This window comes from Octodon degus, unplaced genomic scaffold (assembly GCF_000260255.1).
Source record: "Octodon degus isolate 3935 unplaced genomic scaffold, OctDeg1.0 scaffold00330, whole genome shotgun sequence".
NCBI lineage: Eukaryota > Metazoa > Chordata > Mammalia > Rodentia > Octodontidae > Octodon > Octodon degus.
Genome location: NW_004524906.1, coordinates 856503 through 881549, shown reverse-complemented (window position 1 = coordinate 881549; position 25047 = coordinate 856503). Strand labels below are relative to the sequence as shown.

General features: G+C 43.5%; 1 protein-coding gene across 1 annotated transcript in view; it reads right to left on the bottom strand.

Annotated features, from left to right (window-relative positions):
• LOC101570005 (BMP-binding endothelial regulator protein) overlaps positions 1-25047 on the bottom strand; it is a 241952-nt gene that overhangs the window by 56515 nt on the left and 160390 nt on the right. Inside the window, exons 12-13 of the mRNA XM_023708096.1 lie at positions 20215-20544; positions 13552-13888 (exon numbers count right to left, since the gene is read on the bottom strand). Of these exons, the coding sequence (XP_023563864.1) occupies positions 13552-13888; positions 20215-20544 (667 nt within the window). The remainder of the gene's footprint in view (positions 1-13551; positions 13889-20214; positions 20545-25047) is intronic.

Below are 25047 nucleotides of genomic sequence, written 5' to 3'. Positions count from 1 at the left end.
TCAAATCCCCTCAGGATTTATCCTGAAACCCTGCACCACAGTTTGTAGATCCTTTGTCAATAACTTCTGACATTGCCAGTCCTACAGATGACCCACTACTATTATGAACTACTGGACTATATTGGAATATTTTGCTGAATTCAGGCACCTACAATATTTAAATGACAATGGAATACCCATCTCTGACAAAACTAAACAAAAAAAGGTGATACAGGTGAAGGACCATTTTGTATCTGTATATACAAAATAGTTAGGATAGTTGTACAACTACTTTCTCTTAATTCAGTGAGAAGAAAGATTTGTGCTAATAGTGTTTATGGACAGGATATCATGTCTGCATCTTGTACTATGAACAACCACTATGAAAACAACAATATGCAATGTATTAATTATTGAAACTATCCTACTAATCAGTTTTGAAACTGTCTTATTGCTATTTGTTTCTCAATAAAATTATTTTAAAAATTAAGAAAAAAAATAAAGCATCTGCTTAGGCAGGCTCAGGGACTGGGATTCAATTCCTGGCATGCTATGCTGGCCCTACCTCCAGGGTGCGCTGAGACAGTGACTGACTCTGGGCATGGTGGCACACACCTATAATCCCAGCACTTGGGAGGCTGAAAACAGGAGGATCACTATGATTTGGATCTGTGTAGTGAGACCCTGTAGACCCTGTACTAAATACATTTTTTAAAAAAGAAGAAGAATTTCAATGTGGAGGAAAACAGCCTCCTATTAGACTTAACTAACAAGGAATTCAGATCAGGATTAAGAAGTCCCAGTAGAAGACGAGGGGATGTATTCCCTCCCTGTGTAAGACATGTAGTTTCAAATTGTAGGATTACAAGATGCCAGGTCTGCTTAGAGCCCTGCCAAGCTTTGGTAATAGTTGGACATGAATCAGATGCGAGGTCACAGTTCTCTCTCCTCCCACCATGCTTAGTCTGTGCTGTTCCAAGCATCTGCCCCAGACAGATGAGCATCTGCCTCTGCTCAGGTTGCAGAGGTGCCTAAGTTTTTCCTCAGTGAACCCAATGCCTTCCCACCTCCTGCAAAACTTGCATCTATTTCTCCTCACTCTCCACTCTCCCTTTACTCCTGCAGTCCTGGGTACCCTGCATATGCCTCAAACTCTCGAAATTCTTTCCAATCTTTGCAAAAGCATTTTTGGTATAAATCTGAGGAGCATGGCTCACTCCACTTCCTGCTCCCCCCCTCCTCCCTGCTCTGTTTCTCTGCAGCACTGAAGCCACCCTACATGTCAAACTTGCGATTTTGTTCAGCCACACCAACCCTCTGTGCAGATGGCAGGGGCACAGACTTTGTGCTGATCATGGCTGTGTCCCCTGAGCATGGCGGAGCAGCTGTTGTGGGCATCCATCAGCCCATATTGGTGGGAGTGATGGTTAAGTAAGAGCTGGATGATTTCTCTGGTGCAGGAACAAAAGGAAGCACTCATTCCCCCTCAGACAAGAGCACCCAGAATTCAACAGCCCAGATCCATGATGAACTCAGCCTTCTACAGTGAGGCCAGACACTAGCATGCAGCAATTATGAGGAAAATAAAGAAGTATTAAGTGGAGAAAGACTACCACTGTGAAATCTATACTGTATTTCATCTTTCTTTTAAGTGATGAATTGTATGTGGATTATATCTTTTTTATTAATTTTATTATTTATTTATTTATTTATTTATTTATTTACAGAACCAGGGATTGAACTCAGACCCTTGTGCTTGCCAGGGAAGCGTTTAATCCACTGAGCCACCTCCCCGGCCCTCTTTTTTTTTTATTAATTTTATTGAGAAACAAATAGCAATGAGATAATTTCAAAACCAACTAATAGGACAGTTTCAATAATTAATATATTATATATTATTGTCTGTACTAATAGCGTTTGGACAGGATATCATGTCTGTATTTCATCTTTAAAAGACCAATGGGGTAAAATTGGTGTATTTAAAATTCCATCAGTTATACAGCTACTTTCTCTTAGTTTAATGAGAAAAAGGTTTTGAACTAATAGTGTTCAGAGAAGATACCATGTCTGCATCTTGTACTAGGAATAGCTACTACAAAGACAACAATATGCAATGTATTAATTATTGTAACTAAAATAAAAAAGGGGGGCCGGGGAGATGGCTCAGTGGAATAAGCACTTCCCTGGCAAGTGCAAGGGCCTGAGTTCAATCCTTGGTTCCAAAAAAAATAAAATAAAAATTGTAACTGTACTACTAACCTGTTGAAACTATCTCATTGCTACTCCTTTCTCAATAAAATTATTAAAATATTAAAATAAATTAAATAAAATTCCACCAATAAGCCATAGGGGGTGGTACATACCTGTAATCCCAAAACTCTGTGAGGCTTAGGTAGGAGAATCAAATATTGCAGCACTTCTTTGGCAATGTAGTGACTAAGTCAGACCTTGTCTCATAGAGACAGACACAAACAGGCAGGCAGACAGACAAATAGTCAGCTTGGAATGTAGCTCAGTGTCCAAATGAAGGTCTGGGTTCATTCTTTAGTGGAAGGCAAGGAAGGAAAGACAGGAAAGAAGGAAAGACAGGAAGGAAGGAAAGAAGGAAGGAGGGAGGGAGGGAGGGAGGGAGGGAGGGAAGGAGGGATCCAACGATCATAAACCAGAGCATATTATTTCCAGTATCCCAATAGAAAATTTGGTTGGAAAAACTTTTTGAACCTCCCTCAAAATCAAAATAAATTGCAATATATGAAAAATTTGTGAAGTCCAAATGTGCAGCTCAGTAGAAATAAAAACACACCAAGTCAGGGCCGGTTCAGCAGGAGGAGTCAGCAACAGCTCACCGGGGCGGTGGGCCAGGACAAGCGCTGTGGCCAACAGGCTTGCATTCAGGTCCTGCTCTGCTCTCCCTGGCGGGTCCACCTTGAGCAGCACTGTCTCCTCCACCTAGCTTGGCTTCCTCTCTCACACAGGAGGGGAAGACTGAGAGCCCTGACCTGCCTCATGGTGCATGCTGAGCACGGGGTGCTGCTGGCTGTCAGCACACTGCCCCTGCTCTTGACTCCATGACCCAACTTCCCCAAGGTCCAGGCCCTTGTGACACGTGTTCAATAATGGCTGCTGCTACTTCCTGTCCCCAGAGGCTGTGGCTGCCATCTAAAGGGCTCAGGGTCCATGTTCTCTCTGTGTCAGATCCTTGCTCTCATCCTGAGGTACTCACCGCCCTCAGATTTCTTTCAGTGCATATTTGCTGTTCATGTCAATAATCCACAAGACCTCAGGTCAGTATCTGCTCACCAGCTCTCCTCCCTGGCTTTGATCATACTGACGAGATGAAGACTAATTTCCTGGTTTCCTTCTCATATGGAAAAGCTTTCAGGGCTTCTGGCCCATGTGCTCTGCACAGCTCCAGTGCTCCCGAGCTTCGTGCTCATGCCTGGCCATTGCTGGGTACAATGGAGAAAGCAGCCCGCCCCCCTCTCTCACCTCCATACACTAGGTCAGACAGCACAGAAGAACAGCTCTTTCCTGTGAAAAAGAATCATGAATTCCAGGATCCTCACCAGATTTCTCAGTGTCCTTATGAAGTGTTTCTTCCTCACACTTCATGTCCATGAACAAAGTTCTTTAAAATCTGAAGCTCACAAAAAGGAAGTGGATTTTTCACAACACACTCTGTGGGCTGTTTTGGGCCTGGAGACCAGGAATACTGGGCTTCAAATCCACCCTGAGGCATAGCAGTTTCATGCCAGTGTTTGCTGTCCCTTAACTTATAAAATGCTTATATAATTCACCTCAAAGCTACTAATTGGTTCCCCATGCTGGGCTTTCTGTGGGAAGCATCTCAGTGACCAGGAGAACCTGGACTCTGCTTCATAATTACCCAGGTGACAAGTCCAGCACTTCCTCTGGTCATCAACTTATGACCTTATGACCAGCATTCATTAACTTCACTCAGTCAATAAAGATGATTGGCTTTGAGATCTATAGTATAAATTGTACATAAGAAATTACTACCTTGGTCTAGGTGTGGATGTGTTTACCTTCTAATCCTCCTACTCATGGACTCATTGTAGGTTTCATCTCCCTAGAAGACTGTCTATAGTAGAACAAAGAAATGTATTTCCATTATTCAAATAAACACCTTTGTAAAGAAAAGTCTCAAAGAATTAAGTTTGTGGAGGATCCCAGGAACCTGCTTCAACTCTTCCTATAATCCCACTACTCAGGGCACTGGTTCTCCAGATACAGCCTCCAGGAACTGGTTAGAGATGCAAGTTTTCAAGCCTCAGCAGGACCCCCGAGATCAGCTCTATAGGTGACTACAGTTCATGCTATACACTGAGGAACAAACACATGAAATACATCATAGGTTTGTCACAGACTGGGAAATAAACAGTGACCCATTGCTCTTGTGCTTTTTGGAGCAGCTGCTTAAGATAAAGTGTTCCCAGTGTTCAGAGAAAGACACCACAGTGCAGCCCTACCTGTCTTATGGGCTCTTTGATGAAAACTGTGACTGCATGCACCTTTGCACTCACTGTCCACAGACCTCAAAGGTTTGACACCCCTAGAACATCCTTCCTCTGCTGCCTGGGACTCTCTGGCCTCCCTGGTGTTGACTGTGAAGTCTGCCATGGCTAGATCTTTCCTCTGGTTCTCTTTCCTCTTTCTTCCAGCTAGACTCTCCATGTGCATTTAATTTCAGTGGTGCATTGCCTTCCCCAGGCCACTCTTGCTGACAGGGTAGGGCTCTTTGCCCACCCAGCAATCCTCATAGCACCTCCCTTCCTGGGCATGGATGCTCCTGCTCTCATCTTCCTCACTGCTCTCTCACCTTCACTGCCAGCCCTGGGAGCCCAGGACACCTACCTCCTTCACTGTCACACCTCCAGCATCTTGAATGGCATCTTGGTGTCACTATTTAATCAATCTGTAGGGACTGCAAAAGAATCTATGTGCTTCTTTCATAAGAGACAATATATACCTGCTTTATTATTGATTGATTGACTCTTTGGCATGAATAATTGATCACTACTATAGAAAAGAATTCTGTGGATGCAAGAATATAACTTTTTTTTTTTTTTTGGTGGAACTGGGGATTGAACTCAGCCCCTTGTGCTTACCAGGCAAGCACTTATTCTACTGAGCTATCTCCCCAAGAATATAACTTCTACAGCAACCCTTTCCTTAATAAAATTTCCAGTTACCAAGTTACTTCTTTTCTTTTTAAGATATATGCACTCATGAATATTTGGTCCCCACATGTACCATAGTCCCGTCCTTGGACACAGCAGTACAGGTGTGGCCACTTCAGCATCCTGCTGCTCCTCTCATTGCCATGACAGAGGGACAATGATCTGGTGCCTTAGGTCTCCATAGAGACCAAGGAGAATGTGTGACACCATTCAGGAAGGCCAATGCCACCCCCCTGTTTCACTTATATGTGTACTCCACTTTAACTTTGGTCAACTTGACTTGGATGTGAGCAGAATCCTGGATGACCATAAGACCCAGCCCAGCCCTGAGGCTGCCAAGAAGCTTATGATGCAGCTGGACCTTCACAGTGCTGCCCCTGAGTTTCACTCAATCATGAAGCAAGATCATCACACATCCATCAGCAGATGGCCTGATGTAACACAGCCTCAGAGGACACAGAGCCCCACGTGTCTTCGATTATGAGAAGCACTGGCACCCATCAAGGACCCTGACTTCCCAAAAGGCAAGCTGAAAATACAGCTTGTCCTGACCTCATGAGGGCCTGGACAGTGGAGGTGGACTTTTGGGCATGGGATTCAGGAGAGAAACCTCACTGAGCCTCATGAGAACCTCTGGGCATCGATATTATCTCTACTGAGAATGAAAAGAATGGGAATTTCAGAGAAGTCAGATCCCTTGCCCATGACCACTGTCACTTATTTCTTAACTTGTTCCAGAAAGGATTTAAGTCAGCTCACAAAGCTACATGCAGAATGGAATAAAACCTAGGGAATGAGGAAAACAGGAAAGAGAAAAATGAAACCAGGTTTGTGATGAACTTTAAAAATAAAATGCATGGCCTGGAGTTGTGTGCACTTGATAAAAATGGGTCACAAGCTTGGCCCTGAGCTGGCTGATAACCACTGGGAAAAGGATAAAAGTAACAGCCCCCAGCCTAAAGTTCCTGCACTGTTTTCTTAGGAGAGGATGCTGGGTTTTCTTTGAGAATACTGTAACACTTAGCACACAAATAATATTAGGTAGCATTATTTTCTCCATCCATCCAGTGAGGAGAAAGAAGTAGGGCAAAAGGAATCTACAGCAGGAAGATATAATCTAACGAAGAGCTAAGCACCAAGTAGAGCTCAGAGCTTTATTCCCATCCAGGTCCTCAGGTGGCCTCCTGCAGCTGACACCCCAACATTAACCTTGGGCCATCACAGGAAGGTTACGTGATACTCACATCACAACCCAAGGAGATGAAGAATATAGGCATCAAAAGAGTTAAAACAGATGAAACATGTTTTCCTAAACCCTATATTCTCCTTCCAAGAGAAATCAAAGCACTTGGGTTTCTTTCATCAACCTTGGGCTTGCACAGCACATAGAAGATGAGTGTACGGATCTTTACATCTAGATCTATATATCAATCTCATAGAATTAATCAGCACTTTCCTATGCAATTCCCACTGCCCTATTAATTGAAGTAATTTAGGAAGAGCACATTGTAGAAATTTTAATTAATTCCACAGTAGTGTCTGGTTTTGTTTTGTTTTGTTTTAGTAAAAAGTATCAAATTCTGCACAAAATATGAAGTTATTCCAGACAGTCTAGAAATGACCATGGCAAATAAAAGAAAAATACTTCTCCCACTACCAGCCCCAGCTAGCACAGGTCCTTCTGAAAGCAAGTTTTATGTAAAGCAGGTTTGTATTTCAGGGCAATGAAATAATATCAGTAATAAAACCAACAGGACTGAGCCTTGCCCTGGCCAGGCTTGGATGAGAACATTCCAGGAGTGCCTGATACTATCTTCCTCACAGGCCTGCATGGCCACTTGGGGTCCTCTCATCATCTGCTTGTACTCCTGAGACATCATCCAGGCCCTCAAAGCATGAATTTGCTGCTCAACAGCCACTACTTGCTCATTGAGCTCATTGGGAGGCTGCTAGGCTGCAATCTGGTAGATGGCAAAACTGAAGTGTGTGCTGCTTCATGGTGCCAGGATGCCTTAATGACAGATCCAGGGTGACAGTCAGTCCACAGCTGAGACAGAAAAGCCTACAATGAGTGACACATTGTAGAATAAGTACCTCACCTTATTGAGGAATCTAGTTCTAGTAAGTATTTATTACAAGAGTAAAAATGTCTCAAGCATGTTCTTTGAAGTAAGGGAAATGGACTGTTGATAATGATAGGATACTAGTTAGGTTACATGATTTTCATGTACATACGCACACACACACATGCACACACACACACACACACACACTTCTGCACTCCCTGCCATTGTCTATCCTCTGCATCTATGATGAACAATTTGCTTTCCTTTTAAGGAAACAAAGTGCTTTTCTCAGGGTCCTAGAAGAGACCTCTGGCCATCACAGGATTGCAGTACACCAAGGGCCACTGTCCCACCCTAGTTCCAAGGCTGTCTTGCTGCCCTCCACCTCCCCTACCTCTGCAGTAAAGGTCATGTCTCTGAATCCCTGGAATCCCCTCAGTTCCCTCTAGCTCAGAAAACCACTGCAAGGACAGAAAGAAGCATGTCCTAAACTCAGAGCCCTGAGATCCAGTGGTTCTCTCTGAGTTACACTGAGCCAGGGAGAGCAGAAAGGAAGATGGGACTGAGTGTACGCTAGAGCCGTGTCAGCTTTGAGGCACTCACCTTCCTTCTCCTGGCTTCCCAGCAAAGTGGTCACTGAGTAGCAGGACACAAAATTATGAGGTATGATTGGGAAAAAAGTAAATTAAAAATTATTGTAGTAAAAGATTTCCATGATTTCCCCTCGAAGTTCCCCTCACTTTGATCACTCTTACCCCAGCACTTTTGCCACTTACTCTAGCAGCTCTGGAAGTTCTCTTTTATCTTTTCCTCAGTATCTTTAGCAGTGCTTCCATGGCTACCTCAGTGTCCTGAATTGGTACCATAAATCAATTCAAAATATTTCCTTTTCACAGTATTTTGACTTCAAGGAACAGCTAGATGCCCTATGGTGGTAGATCCAGTGGACAAGGCAATGAGAACACACCACCCTGTTTTTATGAGTTCTCATTTCTGTTGGATGGCACTTAGCAGCAGAATTCAATGAATTTTCAGCACAGCTGAAAAAGACAATGAGGAAAGAGTATTTCCAGCACTGCTTCAGAAGTGTCAAGCAGCATGGAATAACTATGTTTGAGTTTGAAAGTAGGGACTAATTTGAAGGGGATTACTGGCAATATGTCTTTTACTATATTAAGTCTAATTTAAATAGTTACCATACATTTTAATCATCTCTTCTCCATCATCCAAGACATGGGTCTGAGTTTGTAGAAAAGTCACTGTCATTGCTAGGGTATAATGAGTACAAGGGTAGGGGCCTCTTCTTTGCCTACTTTGCCCACACAGTGCCAGTCTGCCTCCTGGTCTCCATCCTGGGTCCCACCCAGGGTTCAGGTGGCCAGAGGGGCAGTGAATGGACACGGGATGCTGAGGATCCTACAGGACTCTCTGTGTGTGGGTGATTCTTCTCAGATTTCTCAATCAGCCCTCTTGGATAAAAAGAAAGGCAGCCTGAAACTGGGAAAGGAGATGAAAATGAGAAATAAAAGAGAAGATAAGAAAACATACGACATAGTTTCCTCAGAAAAGCCAGGTGCGAACCTAGAAATAACCAAGTGATCCAGGTCCATTTCTCCATAGGACAGGGAATTTCTCATCATACCCCAGGGAAAAATCCTGCAGAAACTTTCAAGGAGGCCATCTAATGTGAGGTAAATTCAGTTAGCAAAGCCAAGACTGAAGACACATTATTAATAGAGCAGGTGGCATTTTTACTTGACTTATGATAAAATAGTTTTGTACTCAAACACATTTAGTTGATTAAAGGAAATTATTCTGATTTCCAAGAGCTTGATAATATATCAATTTTTTCATACCAAATTAGCCAAAGAGGGTTAAACTGATATGTAAATAAATAAATAAATATCTAAACTTAAAAACTTTCCAGAAAGAGCAAAAGTAAACATTGTTGACTAATACGCAATCATTTCTTGTTCATTACAAAGTAATAGCTTTCCAAATATCTGACAATGGATGGTGTCCTATTGAGAATGCTAAATTTCATGAAATATCAAAATAAATTGGGTGTTACAAACTCTAGGCATTTCAAAAATAAGCTCTAGATTGGAAAAAAATCAGAATTATTGCTTTGACCTTATGAAAAGCACCATGTCATGTCCCTGATAGAAGCTGCTTGGGAAAGGTGGTGTGTGGTTAAGGAATCCAAAATGCCGGCCTTCCCTCAGAATCACTCCTTCCCCCTCTCCCTTCTCTGACTGAGAACTGAGGGGTGCTTGGAAATCTGAGTGTGTCTTATACTACTTTATTCTCCATCTTTAAAGGATGTTACAAATAGTTCTCTGGATAATGAAGGGAAAATAACAAGAATCAAATTCCACAATTATTGATGTACGTGATATTGATGACTTCAAACTGGAACTAACCCAATGAGAACTTGTAAAACATATGTCACAGACATGGTCCTGATCATATTGTCAAGTTCATTTAAAAATCCCACCAATGATTTAGAAAGTACAGGTAAAAAATATACATGAGAAATGTCATATGATTGCTGTTTTCTCTCTAAGTCAATAGGTCTTTTTAAACAATCACAATGCAATCTGGGCAGGGACTATGTCTTTCAGTCCTATGAGAGAGAATCAGGTTAGTGTACAATGGCTGCAAAGCTAATGATCAGAAAGATAATCGCATGAGAGGCACACACTTTCTATATTCCCTAAAGAGAGCTGTGACCAAAGGCAGGCAGCCCCTAACAATCTTTTCTGTCCACCCCATGGCAGGACCAACTTGTAGTCAGAGCAGTAGGCTTACCCGGTGGATCTGCTGAACCAAAGGATGGGGTCACAGGGCTGAAAAGTGGCAGAGTGGGGGATGGGTCCAGCTTGGTTCCCCCACATGTGGTGCATTTCTCCCCCATAGCTTCAGTCTCCCTGAAAACGTTGAAACCTGGTCCTACCCAGAGCCCCCTAAGAAGAGTAAGTCTGTTCTACACTGCACCTCACTGATTTTCTTCTCCTGCCAAACGTGTGCTCAGAAGACAGGAGAAACACCCAACAGCCAGAGACACAGAGCACCTCCTTCCCAACACCCAAGGGTGCACACTTCTGGGGGTGAAGATTCCACCAGCAGGTGCAGGGCAGGAAGCACTGCTGATCCTGCCCTCCTGAGTGCCTCCGTCCTTTCCAGGTGACAGTATCAAGTGACAGAAGGGTCCTCTGCCATCACACAGGCCACCACAGCCAGGGCTCCCCCAACACATCATCCTCAGCCTCCCTATACAGATGTCTAGAGCACACTTGTGAGCTGTCTCCCTGGGCACATCAAGCCCCTGGCCCAACAAGTGACCTCCATGGTGCCAGTGCATGAAGGGCACAAGGGGATCAAGGCTGCCGGAGGATTCTTACTCCCTTCACTCATGAGTGGTGAAGTTATTCTCACTCCTTCTGCTAAGGCCTTTCATTGTAGTCCTGCTGTAGTTCATGATCATTACACTGATTAGTTCACCAAAGGCAGAGGAAATAGAAATTTAGGGAAAGGTGCTCATCCTTGCAGCCTGCTCTCCAGTTTAGTTCTCCACATAACCTTTGGAAAGCGAATAAAGCCAAAGCATGGGCACTGCCTTTCCACTCTACTTTAGCAGAGAAGAGTCCAGCCCAAATCCCCACTAGAGATTTGGGGAGCTTCCCAAAGTGGCCTTGATAGTGAAGGAAATTATTGTACCAATAATAACCTCACTGAATCTAATGGACAGCACTACACGGAGGTTCCTGGTATCCTCATTTCACAGACAGGCTCTCTGAGGTTCAGAGAGCTTATGTACCTTATCTAGACTCTGTCCTGACTAGGTTCTGAGCTGTGGAAAACTGTAAAGCTTTGAGACAGGGGCTCGCTCTACTTGTGACCCTCTTACCTCAGACTCACTGGTGCTGGGATTATAAGCATACACCACCAAACCCATTCCACAAAGCTCTTAATTTCTGTGTTCTACCACTTTCTAGTAAAGCTCAAGTAAAGATGTACAGATCCCAAATAGTGCCTGGGTTTTCTAGATGCTGAACTCAGCTTCATATCACAGGATTAAAAATTCTCAAGATGTGTTTTATATGTGTACCAATTCCCCAACATAAACGGAACTACTATGCATTGTGAACATACACTAATAATAAAAGAGATCTCTAGATTGGTTGGTACCAGGAGGAACAGGAAGGGAACCTGTAAAATTCAGATTATAGCAGGGAAATGGATCAAACGAGCTACATGCATGACTCGGAGCTAAATAGTCTGGCAGATGCAGCCATGCTCAGGAATCTGTGATGACAGGGACACTCTTTTTTTCCACCTCACTTGGCGCTGCCCTTCTAGAACTAATAAGATCAAATAAAAGAAAGATCACATTTAATAAGAGCTGGGGAAATCAACTGGTGGCAATTAAAGAGTAAAAATAACATCTTGTGGCTGCAGACCACAGGAGTTTCCTAATTTGAAAGGCCCAGGCAAATCGCTTAAACAAGGCCTTCTGGGCTGCGTTTGGCTCATGTTTCCCCCACACCACTGTGGTTACTGTGTTCAGCGGCCATAGCTCTTGAGGTCACAGGACTGTGTAGGAAATTGAGGCACAGCCAGGCCAAATCAACCAATGACAAGCACAACTTTGTAGGGCGAAACTGAGATCCAGGCTTCCTCTGTGACACGTAACCTTGAGTGGAAGTGGTGGCATGTAACTTTGAGTGAAAGGGCGTAAGCAGAGTTAGAAAAGGTCATGGGTACCCCAAATTTTCTGATCAAGGATATTATGGGGGCCACAGAGGAAAGTGAACAATGATTTTGTATTTCGTAGAGTGTGCCTAAGGAGAGTCACCTGAAGAGAAAACAGTCTCTCAGGCTTTCACAGAAAGCAAATTGGTCAAGCAATGGCCGTGACTCATCCACATGGCTGACACTGATAAAGGATGTACAAACTGTGGTACAGGGTTTCAAGATAAATCCTGAAGGGATTTGACTGACTTGTTAAAATCAAAAGTTACATTTCTTGTTATATAGATCTTGCTTTACCTTGGTCTTAACCATCCAGCAGAAAAGTATAAAAGCAAGGTATAAAACATAAAGCCGGGCCAGGGAGATGGCTCAGTGGAATAAGTGCTTCCCTGGCAAGTACAAGGGCCTGAGTTCAATCCCTGGTTCCTCAAAAAAAAAACCAAAAAACAAAAAAACCCCATAAAGCCATGTTCATATGCTGAGCTGTAAAAGGTTCAAGTCAACAAGTTCTGATATTGCCAGTCCTATGGGTAATCCACTACTATTATGGACTAATGGACCACCTCGGAATATTTTGCTGAATTCATGCACCTACAATATTTAAATGGCAATGGAATACCCATCTCTGACAAAACTAAAGAAAAAAAAAGACACAAATGAAGGTCAATTTTGTATCTGTCTATACAAAATAGTTAGGATAGATATACTGCTACTTTCTCTTCATTCAATGAGAAGAAAGATCTGTACTAATAGTGTTTGGACAAGATATCATGTCTGCATCTTGTGCTATGAATAACCACTATGAAGACAACAATATGCAATGTATTAATTATTGAAACTATCCTATTAATCGATTTTGAAACTTTCTCGTTGTTATTCGTTTCTCAATAAAATTAATAAAAAAAGAAAGGGTCATGAAATGAAGATACAAGACCCTTCTCTTAATGAGGGTCCTTCCTTCAACCTTAGGCCTCTTTTCACAGGCCCCTGAATCTGGAAAAAAAAAAAGCCTCATGTTGGCCAAGAACCAAGTGCACCTCACTTTCCTTACTCATTTTCCACATGCATCTAGGTTTGGGGTAGACCAGTAGGATGACCTGGCTTCCTCCTCAGCCTGGAATAACTTAGGTCACTTAAACATCCATAAGTAGCCAAAGTGATCAGAGAGTTCACTTTAACAAACTACTCTTTCCTACACCTCTGTAATTACACAGCCCAGCAATTGGAAAGCCTTCCTCAATTCTAACATGAATCAAGCTGAAAAACCTAAAAAAAGAACTCTGGAATGACATCAGTTTCAAAGGAAACCTGCAGATACCCCCAAACAGAGAAAACTACCTAGAGAAGCCCACTTGTGGACACTTTCTGGTGTTTCCCACCTGGGGTCATGATGTGGGGCAACTCAGGACAAGATCAGCAGCTGGACAGAATGAAGTAGAGATGTTCACTGTGGGGCCTTGTTCACACACAAGGAGATCTGGTACGCTCTGTCCCCAGGACAAGTTCAGCCTTGGTCTGTAACCCACTCACCCCCAGAACATGGTGGTTACCGGTAAAAAGTGGCATAGTCCACTGTGGAGTGGCAGGTCTGAAACTCCCAGGACTTGATCTTCTGGCACTCTCGATGGGCTCGCAGCTTCACCTTCACTGTCCCCTGGCACAGCTCGGGCACTGGTCTCCTCCGTGGTCGGTTGCAGAACTCGTTGGACTCCACCCTCCAAGACTCAGCAAAGTCGTCCACATCGAACTTGAAGTTGCCATCTCCACCGATTAGGTCATCTCGTTTGTGTCCATTGTAGTTGCCACAGAGACCGCACAGCTTACCCTTGAGGTGAGGGGCAGCCATGACCTCTACAAAGCTGTCTCCATCCCAGGATATTTCTAAACCTAGAGGAGAAGAAAGAGTTCAAGCACTTCTGAACTCTCAATAGACCCCAAATTAGCTCATCTTTATACACTACATGGGACCATCATTCTCTAACAAGAGCACAGTGGTTCTACCCAAATTCTCTGTGTCTTTTAATCTCACCACACTAAATGCTATAAATTGCAGATATAAATCATCACTTGGGGGCTTAAGATTTTTAAACTATACAAAATTCGCCATTATTATACTTCTATTTCAACTTTTTAGAGAAGTGCTCTTAGACCATGCTACTCTGCAATTTATATTTCTTGCCCTTTCTCAAAGTACTTGTGTTAGACTGAACTGTGCCTTCATCTGTCCAGTGACTAATATGAAATATGACAGTTCTTTAATGTCACCTTTGGGATTTTTTTTCTATTTTTTCCATAATTTTATTGATAAACAAATAGCAATGAGACAGTTTCAAATCAAATTGGTAGGACAGTTTCAATGATTAACACATTGTATACATTCTTCCTAGTGGTTAATTGCTGTATAAGATGTGGACATGATATCCTATTTACAAACACCATTAGAACAAATCCCTCTATTCATTAAGAGAATGTAACTATATATCTATCCGAACTACTTTGAATACACAGATACCTTTGGGATTTTTAATCCAAAAATTTTCCCATATAATTTTTCCTTCAAATGTTAAGAGGAATTTTCCAAATTACCTGCTGTAATAAGAACACAAAATCAATAAATATAAGAATAAAGTTTCTGAATACATTGTTTGTACAGGACAACACTCATATAAATGAACACCTTTGCTCCTTTGTGACTTTAGGATCATTCTTGAGATATGGGCCACAGACCCAGGTTTCAGGTTGAGTTTTTGGGAAAGCTTCGTCTTCCATCCCGGGCCTCCATCTTCAGTGTGCTCACTTGAGGCAGGGTGGAGGTACCAGGCCATGGACATGAGTCCTCTCGTGCGCATCATCAGCTCAGTTCTGCATTGGCTATAAGGAAACTCTCTTTGCCCTGGGAAGGAGGGAGCAGAGCCTCCTCTTGGCCTGCTAAGCTGAATTCTAAAGTTCAGGAAGGTTGGTCTGAACACATGCACATTCCTCCAGACACATTGGTCAGGAGCTACCCAAGCCACTGAGGCCTCTGAACAGTGGTACTCCTCTGTCACATGGAGGACAGCCAGGCCATGTTGCCATACACTACAGGCCAATCCAGCTAGACGTCAGGAAGAAACTCAGATCCACTGTGCTGTGGTGTGTAAAGACTGTACACAAAAGAAAGGAGAGGCCCTGATGCTTCATGTTGAGGTTCAATGAAAGAAAATGACCTTTTTTTGAGTTTTGTACACATTAAAGGGGTGGAGAACTCTTCTTCTTGTCCTTCTGGGACACTTTGTAGTATAGTGCCTGGCCTCCAGCACTGGGTGAATGTGCATCAGCATGGGCAAAGTGACACATGAATGTCACCTCACACCCACAGCAGATCACTGAACTTCCCTGACTTGGGACTTCTCTTCAGCCACTGTCACTGTCTTCTAAGAAGCACCCACAGAGCAAGCTCTGTTTCCTATAAGTCTCTACCTCCTTTGGGTTTTAAAATCTTACCCTTTAGGGTTCCTGAAAGAGATAACTTTTGTCTGCCTCAATATTTGGAAAAATAAAAATGTCTTGTAGAGAGTTTTTTATTGTTGTTGTTCTTGCTCCTAAAAGACCAAGATTAAGCTGATGATAAATGCTCAGAAGTTGGGGTTGGACAGGAGAAATAGAGATGGGGAGGTGAAAGGGAAAATGTGGACAGAGAGGACAAGTGAAAGAAAAGCAATGGATCTTGTCAGGAAAAGACCGGCACAAGGGAAGGACATCAGAGTGACATAAGATCAGGAAAACACCCCCAGAGGTGGGACTCCAAGCTGACACTCCCCAACTTTGAACTGGTCTCAAGAGTCAGAAGGCTGCTGTGAGAAGGCCACACAACTTCCCAAAACAGAGTTACGTTAGCTGTGGAGTAGAAGGGAAACCCAAGCTTAAAACTTGGGGTTTTCAAGAAAAAAAGCCACAAGAAAATCTCTTTATGGCAAGTGGAAAGAGCCAAAACAATCTAAATTTAAAGTAAATGATAGAAAAGATGTTTTGACTGGGAGAAAAGCAATTAAATAGATTTGGAAAGGAGAATAAAGAGGTACATGGGAAAGCATCTTTTGGGAGCCCCTGGATGAAAACAAGACAGGAATGAGGCCAAGTAATGAGAAAAAGGCCAGAGCACAAGAATGTCCACATTGGGATGAGCTCCTCAGGTCTCTGTGATGACATGGTGTCAACTCTAACAACCACGATTTAAAATCATGATGGTTTCCATTTCCTCCTACCCATCATCCAGCACACTATTCAGTGCATGGTATGGAATCAATAACCCAATGAATGACCCTTGTCATATTGACTCGTCAAATCTTCAGAAACAAACACATTGTGAGTTTCGTGGTGGCCAAAACACTGAAACAACCATTTTAAAGGGGATGAATAAAATGTAAAATGGTCTGTAATACTGTGTGCTCTCCAAGGTGTAGACAAAACTTGACCTCCCACGGCTGTAACCAGGAAACTTCTTAGCAAAAGAAATGGGGGTAGGAAATCAGTTCCATACAAAGTCCAACTTTTAGATCATAATTTGAAAGATTTGCAGTGTTGCAACACTGTCCAAACTACAAATGTCTTTCCTAGATAGCAAGCAAAGACTATTCGTCCAAGTGCCACAAAGAGTTGAGAATTTACACCCAAAGGATCTCCCAAGTCGTGACTGACCATAGCATAATAAATGTAATCCTTTGGGCCACTAAGTTCATGGGAAGTCAGTTCACAGGGAATAAGCTGATTGCTGTGTCCACAGGAGCCTGGGAGGATACAGACCCTCCCTGTTTTCAACCAACTTTTCTCAAAATCCATGACATCTCAATATAACACACAGTCTCCAGAGTAAGAACAATGTGTAATTCACTTTCCTTTCTTCTTTGTTATTACATGAAGAGATTTTCACCAATGAGGGTTTCATAGAGAAAAGAGATGATTTATTCTCCCTAGTGCCCTTGCCTTATGCTGTATCATTTACACATGTGCTTGTGTGAATATTTTTACTCTCTATAGGAGTGAAATCCATGCAAAGTAGATTATAGTCATGAAAGCAAAAGCAAAAACAGAACACTAGCATGTTATAATCAAGGGACATTCTCTTCCAAATATGTTAAGTTGTTGTCTTGTGAGGGGAAAACATCCTGGAAGAATCTGAGCAGTTGAGAAAGTCCTTTCTGCAGCTGGATTGAGTTTCCCAATTTTCAGCATGAGAAACTGGGTAGAAACAACTGGAGGCAGACAGCTAATGCTGAAGCATATTCCCTATGCCCTTATCAGGGATGTGAGCATCAGCCATGTTCCTTCCACTTTAGGAAAGGCCTTCCCATTCTCCTTTCTTTGGAGTGAGTGTTTTGCCAACTTTCTCACCTTTCTAAGGTGTGATCCATCTACAGACCACTAGTGTGATTTGAAGTTGGAAATGTTTGTGTAGCTGTTCTTATATGTTGGAGATGCTGCTGTTTGTTTCCCACTGCCTTGGTTTCTGATTGCTTCTGTTTTTGCTTCTGCTCACTTGAAGAGGAGAGGAGGTGCAGAATCTGTAGGCACACTTCAGGAAAATGCAAAAGTGGGTAGTGTTCCTGACCAGATTTCACATCACAGTTTGGGGAGAGTATTCTCTCTGGGTTCCAGAGTAGTGTTCCATCAAAGTATTAAAATCCATGTTGCTCATAAGTTAATGCATTCATATGATCTGATGTAAGATTTTCAGTTAGGGTTCATGAGGTACACAGACTGCAGAAAGAAAATGTTTTCAAATACTTTGCTAACTGCTGAGAGCTAGGGCTGGCATGTGGTGGGGTCCCATGCCAGTTGCTGAGGGACAAGCAGCACAGCCTAATTCCACACTGACAATATGACCACATGTGCAACTCTGCAAGGCGATTCCATCCTGAAGGCTAAGCCCATCAACCAACAGGCAAGAAGCCTTTCCTCTGCCTCCTGTCCTCTGGCTACAGGCTGTTTGAAGCTGCTATTTTGAGGACAGTCTCCTTTGATTATGAAATATAACAGGGAATCTATGGGGTATGATGTTTTAAACAGAAAATCACCAGGTGATGAAAGAAGATAACCTGCTGCTACCCACTTGAAGGGGAGAGGAAGTACAAAATCAGAAGACATACCACAATGATATGTAAATGTGGTAGTATTCCTGATAAGATTTCACATCAAAGTGGAGGGAGGGGATGTTTGTGGGTTACAGTGTAGTATTCTCAGTTCAAACTGAGATGGCTAGATCAGATTAGAAACATGATCACATGGAAATCAAGTTGTTCCACTGAAAGGATAAGCACAGTGTAAGCGTAGTGCCCAGAAGAATGGTGCTGCTCCCAGGAAACAGAAAGCTGTGTGACTTACGTGCACCAGAATACTGACCAGCTGGATGTGGAAGGAACAAAAGAAAAATTACTTGAATTGTGGAAAGAGATGGAAAAATAAAAGAGAAGTATAAAACTTTAGTTCATGGCCTACAATGGTGTTTGGGATCCATTATTATTTTCTTAGTAGTCTTGCCCTTTTGCTTATTTTTACAATGTGGAATCTTTGCAAAGAACAGGCTTTGCCAGCTCTGTATGGAACAGTACAGAGTCTCCTGGGCTGTTAGTAATCTTGAGGGACCCAGGATACTTTGGAGAACTGGGATCCAGCTGACTAATAATTTCCATCTCGATAAAATTCACTGCATTGGTCTGGCTTGCAAACAGATAGTCAAGGTGCTTTTCATTAGTGCCCTGTAACAGCAGGACATCTTGCTAAGTTTTGTGGGGAGCCAGAAAATGCTTCTCCCTTTATGGAATCAGACAGGGCCTATATTACAGAGTACATGTCCTCTGGACAGAACAGGTGACTGAATTTCCTAAACGCATCTAATCCCTCTAGAGTCCATGGGAAGAGCTCTTTATAGTTGTGACATACAGAATGGGGATTTTCCCTCTTTGTGGAGTGTTTGAATCTATTAATGCTTTCCATTGTCAGACTGAAATGCTGATGTCCTCCTGAACTGAAAGGTCCCAGGGCTGTGCCTTGGCTTCTGGCCCTATTTACTAAGTGGGCACACCAAGGAGTCAAAATCAATTTATCAGAATATACTTTGGCTTCAGTTGAGGCAGTAGCAGGGTTCTGGGGATAGGAACAGCCTCACGCAACCTTGGGTGCCTGCTCCATCAAAGGCTTCCCTCTGTGACTGTGTTGTCTATGGAAATTTGAACTTGGTGCTCTCACACTGATAAACTCTCAACCGTAAGAAGGCAGTCAGCAGGCTGGTTTCCTTAAAGCATCTGTTTCCTGAGAGACAGCCCCCACCAGGACACACAGCATGGTATCCAACCATCACACAACAGGGTGGAGCACGTGCAGCCTGCACAGAGCCAAAACATGGTGTAATAAAGTGTGCAGATGAGCAGCACTCAGTCTCTGGGCCTGACAACCAGGAACCGGGTTGCTTCTAAAATGTACTTTAAGCAACATATAACAGGCAGACTTGAGCCTGGTGGCTCCCTAGCAAGTTTCCTGGGGTTTCCTAGGGTGGAAATGCAGGGCACATCACTGGTGCTGGAGGGTTGTACTTCCAAGCCAGCCTGAGATGACGCCTCTGGCTGTCAAGGTGGTGGCTTCCTTTGCCAGCATCTAGGCTGGACAGGACTGCTGGTCACATGTGGCTCCTGTCCCCCTCTTCTGGACACTCAGGAGTGGGCCTCATTTTCTTTAACACAGGATGGTTAGGCTGGATTGGCGACCCAGTGCACACAGAGACCACAAGAATAAGCCCTTCACTTGCAGTTCTCTTCCTGCAGCCTCCCAAAGTGCTGGGATCACAGGCAAGGTTCAGCACACTCTGCTCTGTTTGTTCTCAACACTGCGGATACTGGCTGTTTCCTTTAGAGGATGCCTCACACTTTGGGTCATACATTAACAAAGAAACCCTATCTCCTCTCCCAGACGTGAAACTGCATGTAAGTAGCTGAGCTAAGAGAGACCCTGACAACTCCAAGCTTTGCATCAGTGGCCAGGTTGGGGTTATTATGAGCACAACTATTTCTAGAGTGAGAATGGTGAGGTTCTGGGCATGTGAAGATGCAAGGTCACCGTGCCCAGCGCCCAGTTGCCAGTCTCCACACAACATCTCTAACCCCTTGGCGACATTTCCATATGCCTTGAAGGAGATAGCCCTACAGCAGAAGGGGCAGCAGGTGCTCAGGGTGGGGCCCCACCTGCTCGGGTGGTCACCTTCAGCAGGTAGCCCTCCAGGTCCACATGGAAGTGCGGCCCTCGGCAGGGCAGCGCCACGCGGGAGCCGTTCCAGCGCACGGCCAGGTGCTGCTCCAGGCTGACGGTGCTGGAGCCCAGGACCAGCTGCACCGACTTGGTCCAGGAGAAGGAGCGTGTCCTCCGGGCATCATTCTTCACCAGCACCTGGAAGGGCGAGGTGGGGGAGGCGCAGTCTCTGGTCAACACGTACTGACACGTGCCCTGAAAGTTAAAGGTCCGGCCGTCAAAAGTGTTGTAGTGAGGGTCTCCGAACACCGTGCAGACACCAGGCTCTGCGGATGGGCGAGAGAGAAGAGCAGGGTCACAACCAAGGGAGGAGGTGGACAGGCAGCAGGGTCCCTGTAGGCCATAGGAGGGCACAGCAGGGAGGCAGAGCCTAAGCAGTGATGCTCTAAGAGAAATAACATGGGAAAAAATCAAAAAGATGTTGGGGAGTTTTTTAAGGCTTTTCTCATATTATACTCTGGTGACTCTGTTTCTAAAACTTATTTACAACACCTCTGAACTTTTAAGATTTCCCTGGAGCCCTGAGAAACTTCTGTGCACGAAGAAATTGAACTCAGATATTTAAGAACTGGCCTCACCCCATGACCCACATAAACAAGGGCAAACTAAGTACATGAACAACAGCAATGCAGATGACACTACACCAAAATCTTTCTATCACTTCCATTTGTTCTTATAAATTTTGAGATGGGGTCATGTTAAACTGCTAAGCTGCCTAGACTGGGCTCGGACTTCTATCCTCTTGCTTCCACCTGTTAGCAAACTCAAGAAAGTTAGAAGCATTAAATGTTGTTCAAAGTTCTGAAGAAAGTTACAATGTTCAACTCTCACATATCCGTTAAGGACAAATGAACAGAACTTCCAAACACATCCATGATTAATCGTATCAGGAAAGAAGTCACTGGTAAAGTTAATAATTACAGATCACCTTCATATATTTTACAGGAATATAGGTTTCTTATATGTTGAATCAGAAAATAAATTATTGGTAGAGTTAAAATAATTGCCGATTGTCTTTGTGTGTTTTCTAGAAATATGTTTCTTACATTTTGATCTAAGTGCCAAAATATAAGGTTCAATTTAAAATGTCACAAAGCTCGATCATCTAGTACAGCACTTTAAAGAAATTGCAATGAACTTTAATGCCAATATAATATTTAAATATGTGTGAGATCATGATAAAGCTCTGCATTTGAGGTACCTCAGACAGTATAATAAATTATTGTTTTTAAAGCAAAACCTGACATTTGTTTGTTCTGAATTTTAAAGATATATTGTGTCCAAGGAAGTATGAATAATCACATGAATAAGGAATTCACATAGAATGATTAGCCTAAAGAATGAAAGAACAGTAAGAAGCTATGGCTTGTGTCTAGATGCCTCCCCACACACACAGTTTCATGCACTTATAGGTGGGGCTTTCATAGATGGCTGAATCTATGGTGTGCGATACTGGGATTAAGAGTATGATGTACTGGATTAGTCTGCCAATTGTTTTTTTTTTTAAATAGTTGTATGTATGAATAACAGGAAGATCCACCCTAGTATGGGTTGTACTACCCAAAAGGCTTGTAGCTTGGATGGGTTCAAATGGAGGAAGAGGAGGAGGAGGAGGAGGAGGAGGAGGCTTGCTGCTGTTGCTTGCTCCTGCTGCTTCCTGCCTGCTACACCATGAAGCGCTCTCCTCTCTGATGACCCTCTGCCTGCTCCCCTGTCTTGGAGCCAACTGACTATAGACTGAAACCTCTACCAAGTGTGAACTGAAAAAAACCTTTCCTCATTTAACTTGTAGGTACTTGGTACTTTGTTGTAGATGTCAAGCACTCTGAGAAAAGTAATTAAGATATAAACAGAGAAACTTCCAGTTGATGCCAAAATCATAGGTGCATGATAACAACCAGAATAAGCACAGAAGGTTAGTAATAAGGGAATAGCACATAACCAATTTTAAATGTCACGAGGATAGATCTTGACACGGGAAGGATTGTTCCAGCACAGGAAGGTTGTGCCAATCTCCATGATGTGATCAGTGGGATCCAGCACCAGTGCTTGCTTTCAACTTCCAGGGTGTCTGAAGAGATGTGTCCTGACCAGAAGAACTTCTCTCGTGCCATGAAGAACACTGCTGTTTCAGTCTGCCAACTGCACAAGGCAGTTACCTCAGATGTCCAGGTGACATCAAGGGAAAGAGTTCAGAGTTACCATGATAAGGGGCTGCAAAAATGATGGAATCATAGCTTGCCCTCCACAGTCAGCCAAGTGGGGTGGTGCATGCCTGGAATCCCAGTGCTCTTGGAGGGTGGCAGGTAGATTCCAATTTGGAGCACATCCTGGGAAACGCGGCAACTCAATGAGACTAATTCTGTCTCAAAATAAAAATTTAGAAATGGGGCTAGGAATGTAGCTTAGTAGGAAGGCTGTGGGCTCATTCTTCAATACTGCTACCAATAAAAGTCTTTTGGGGGCTGGGGCTGAGGAGACAGCTCATCAGCATAAGTATCTGCCTGGCAAGCGCAAGCTTCTGAGTTCAATCCCTGATATCAACCAAAATAAAAGTTTTTCAATAATCTTCATGACAGGAAATGTTTATGAGATATTAAGTGGAAAATATGGCACAAAATTTTATGTCGTTCTATCCTAGTATTATCTTAACCACCTGAAAATAAATATAATACATTCTTTAAAGCTATAAACAGTGGCTATTTCTTGGTGGCAGAGCCACAAATGATGCTTTTTTTTTCCTCTTCCTTACTATCCTTCTCTAGTATTTTTGCTACTGATTTGCTTTGCTTTGAATGGCCCAAATGTAGACACTTGACAGTAAGGCCAACTACATGACAAAGCAAATCCCCAAAGAACTCACAGCAACTCTGTGAGCCTGAGTCACCAGGAAACCAGTGCTTGCTCAGCACTAGGTGGTCAATAACAGATGTCCAGGCAGACTAGGCAGGGACCACTTGTGAACAGGGATGTAAGGAGAAGTCTTTAAGAGTCCTTAACTTGGAGAAAAGAAGGATTTGGAAATCAAGATGATCTATCTTTGTCTGTCTGTCTGTCTGTCTCTCTCTCTCTCTCTCTCTCTCTCTCTCTCTCTCTCTCTCTCTTTGCAGTACTAGGGATTGAACTCAGGACCTTGTTCTCAGAACTTATTCTACTGAGCTATCTTTTCGGCCCTCAGGATGATTTTTCTGAGTGGCAGCAACATAGTACAGGCCAATAAAACTTCATGAGTCTGAGGATGCCTGAGAACTAAGGATGCATTGGGGGATATTTGTATTCTGAGCTAAAACAATTTGGAAACCTTGGCCGATTTTGCTGGCACCTCCAGGTCCCTGTGCCACATCCCACAGGAGTGGTGGACAGGAACATGTGTGCTGCAGAAGCTTAGGGTTACAGAATCTGCTTCGCTGAAAAGGAAGAGGTCCAAGAACACTCCAGGGACAGAAATGAACAGAATATCCTCATGTAATTGCCTTCCAGCATACCCAAAGATGGGAGCTGCAGTCCAAGATGTCCAGATGTCCGGTCACAGCCCCTGGAAAGCCTGGGCCCACAGTTAGAGGGACACGGGGAGGAGCTGTAATGATCAGACCATCCGAAACCTCCTCTTTGTGAATGCTCCTTAGCACTGGGGGAGAGAAGGAACAGTTGTGCAGTCCTAAGGTCACATCCTTAGGTCTCACTTTGTATTTGGTTTCTTTTCTACATATTCATATAAATGCATAGGAACAGGAAGGAAAGAATTGGAAGTGCATAAGCCCGGATATTAAGAATGGGTTTATTTTGCTCTTAGGAAATAGAATTTTGTCTGACACTGCTTTTCCTCTGTTTATGTGTATTCACACCCCCATTTACACTCATATTTCACTGTTTACAATGAATATATAAGATGCTTTGGGGATAAGAATATTAGCTGTAAAAGGTTAAAGCTCCAGGATCATGACACCTGCTTTTGATGTTACAAACTCTAATGAGATTGCTGCCTTAGTGAACACTGTTCCCACGCCTTTCTCTTGACTGTGTCAGGTACCTCTATTTCTACCACAGATCAAATTATTCTCTTGAAATGTCTTTCCTCTGAGAGCACTAATCATTCTCCAAAACATCTGTCAAGGACACTGAAGGGGAACGTACACAATCCCCCTTCATAAAGACAAAGTTAAGAGAAACCCAGTGGAAGCTAACACCTCCCCCCGAAGCACAGCAAAAGGAAAACAAAACAGGCCTAAGGAAGGAAAAGAAGTATCAATCGTGTTTCTGCCATCAAACAACAATTGCCATTTACAATTCTGGGTGTGAGTGTGTGTATTTATTTTAGCATACTTAAGATAATCCTGAATGTGAAATTCTATTTCCTTTTTACTGAAAGTGTCAAGGGATTTCCGCAGTGGTGCAAATGTGTCTCACTCAGAAATGCAAACAGGTGCTCTCCTCCTAGGGCCATCTCTTCTGGAGGAGAGAAGTCTGTGCCCTGCCCTCTCCCCACTCTGGATGATCACAGCATCTCTGGATCGGCACTGTGACCCTGAGGAGGCCGAGCCAGTCCACAGGGCTTTGTGACATTCTCAGTACACGCAGCGAGGGATGGACGGGGTGGGGGGTGGGGGAGATCTGGGTCTCTGAGTCAGGGGAAGCTTGCGAACCCAGAGGACAGGAATGTGAGGGCAGCTGGTCTGAGCTAAGTAGCAGGGAGGCAGGAGATAGCCCTGGTGCACCTGCAGAGGTCTCCCAAACCTCTGGAGCATGGGCTGCACAAGGCCCAGCCTGTC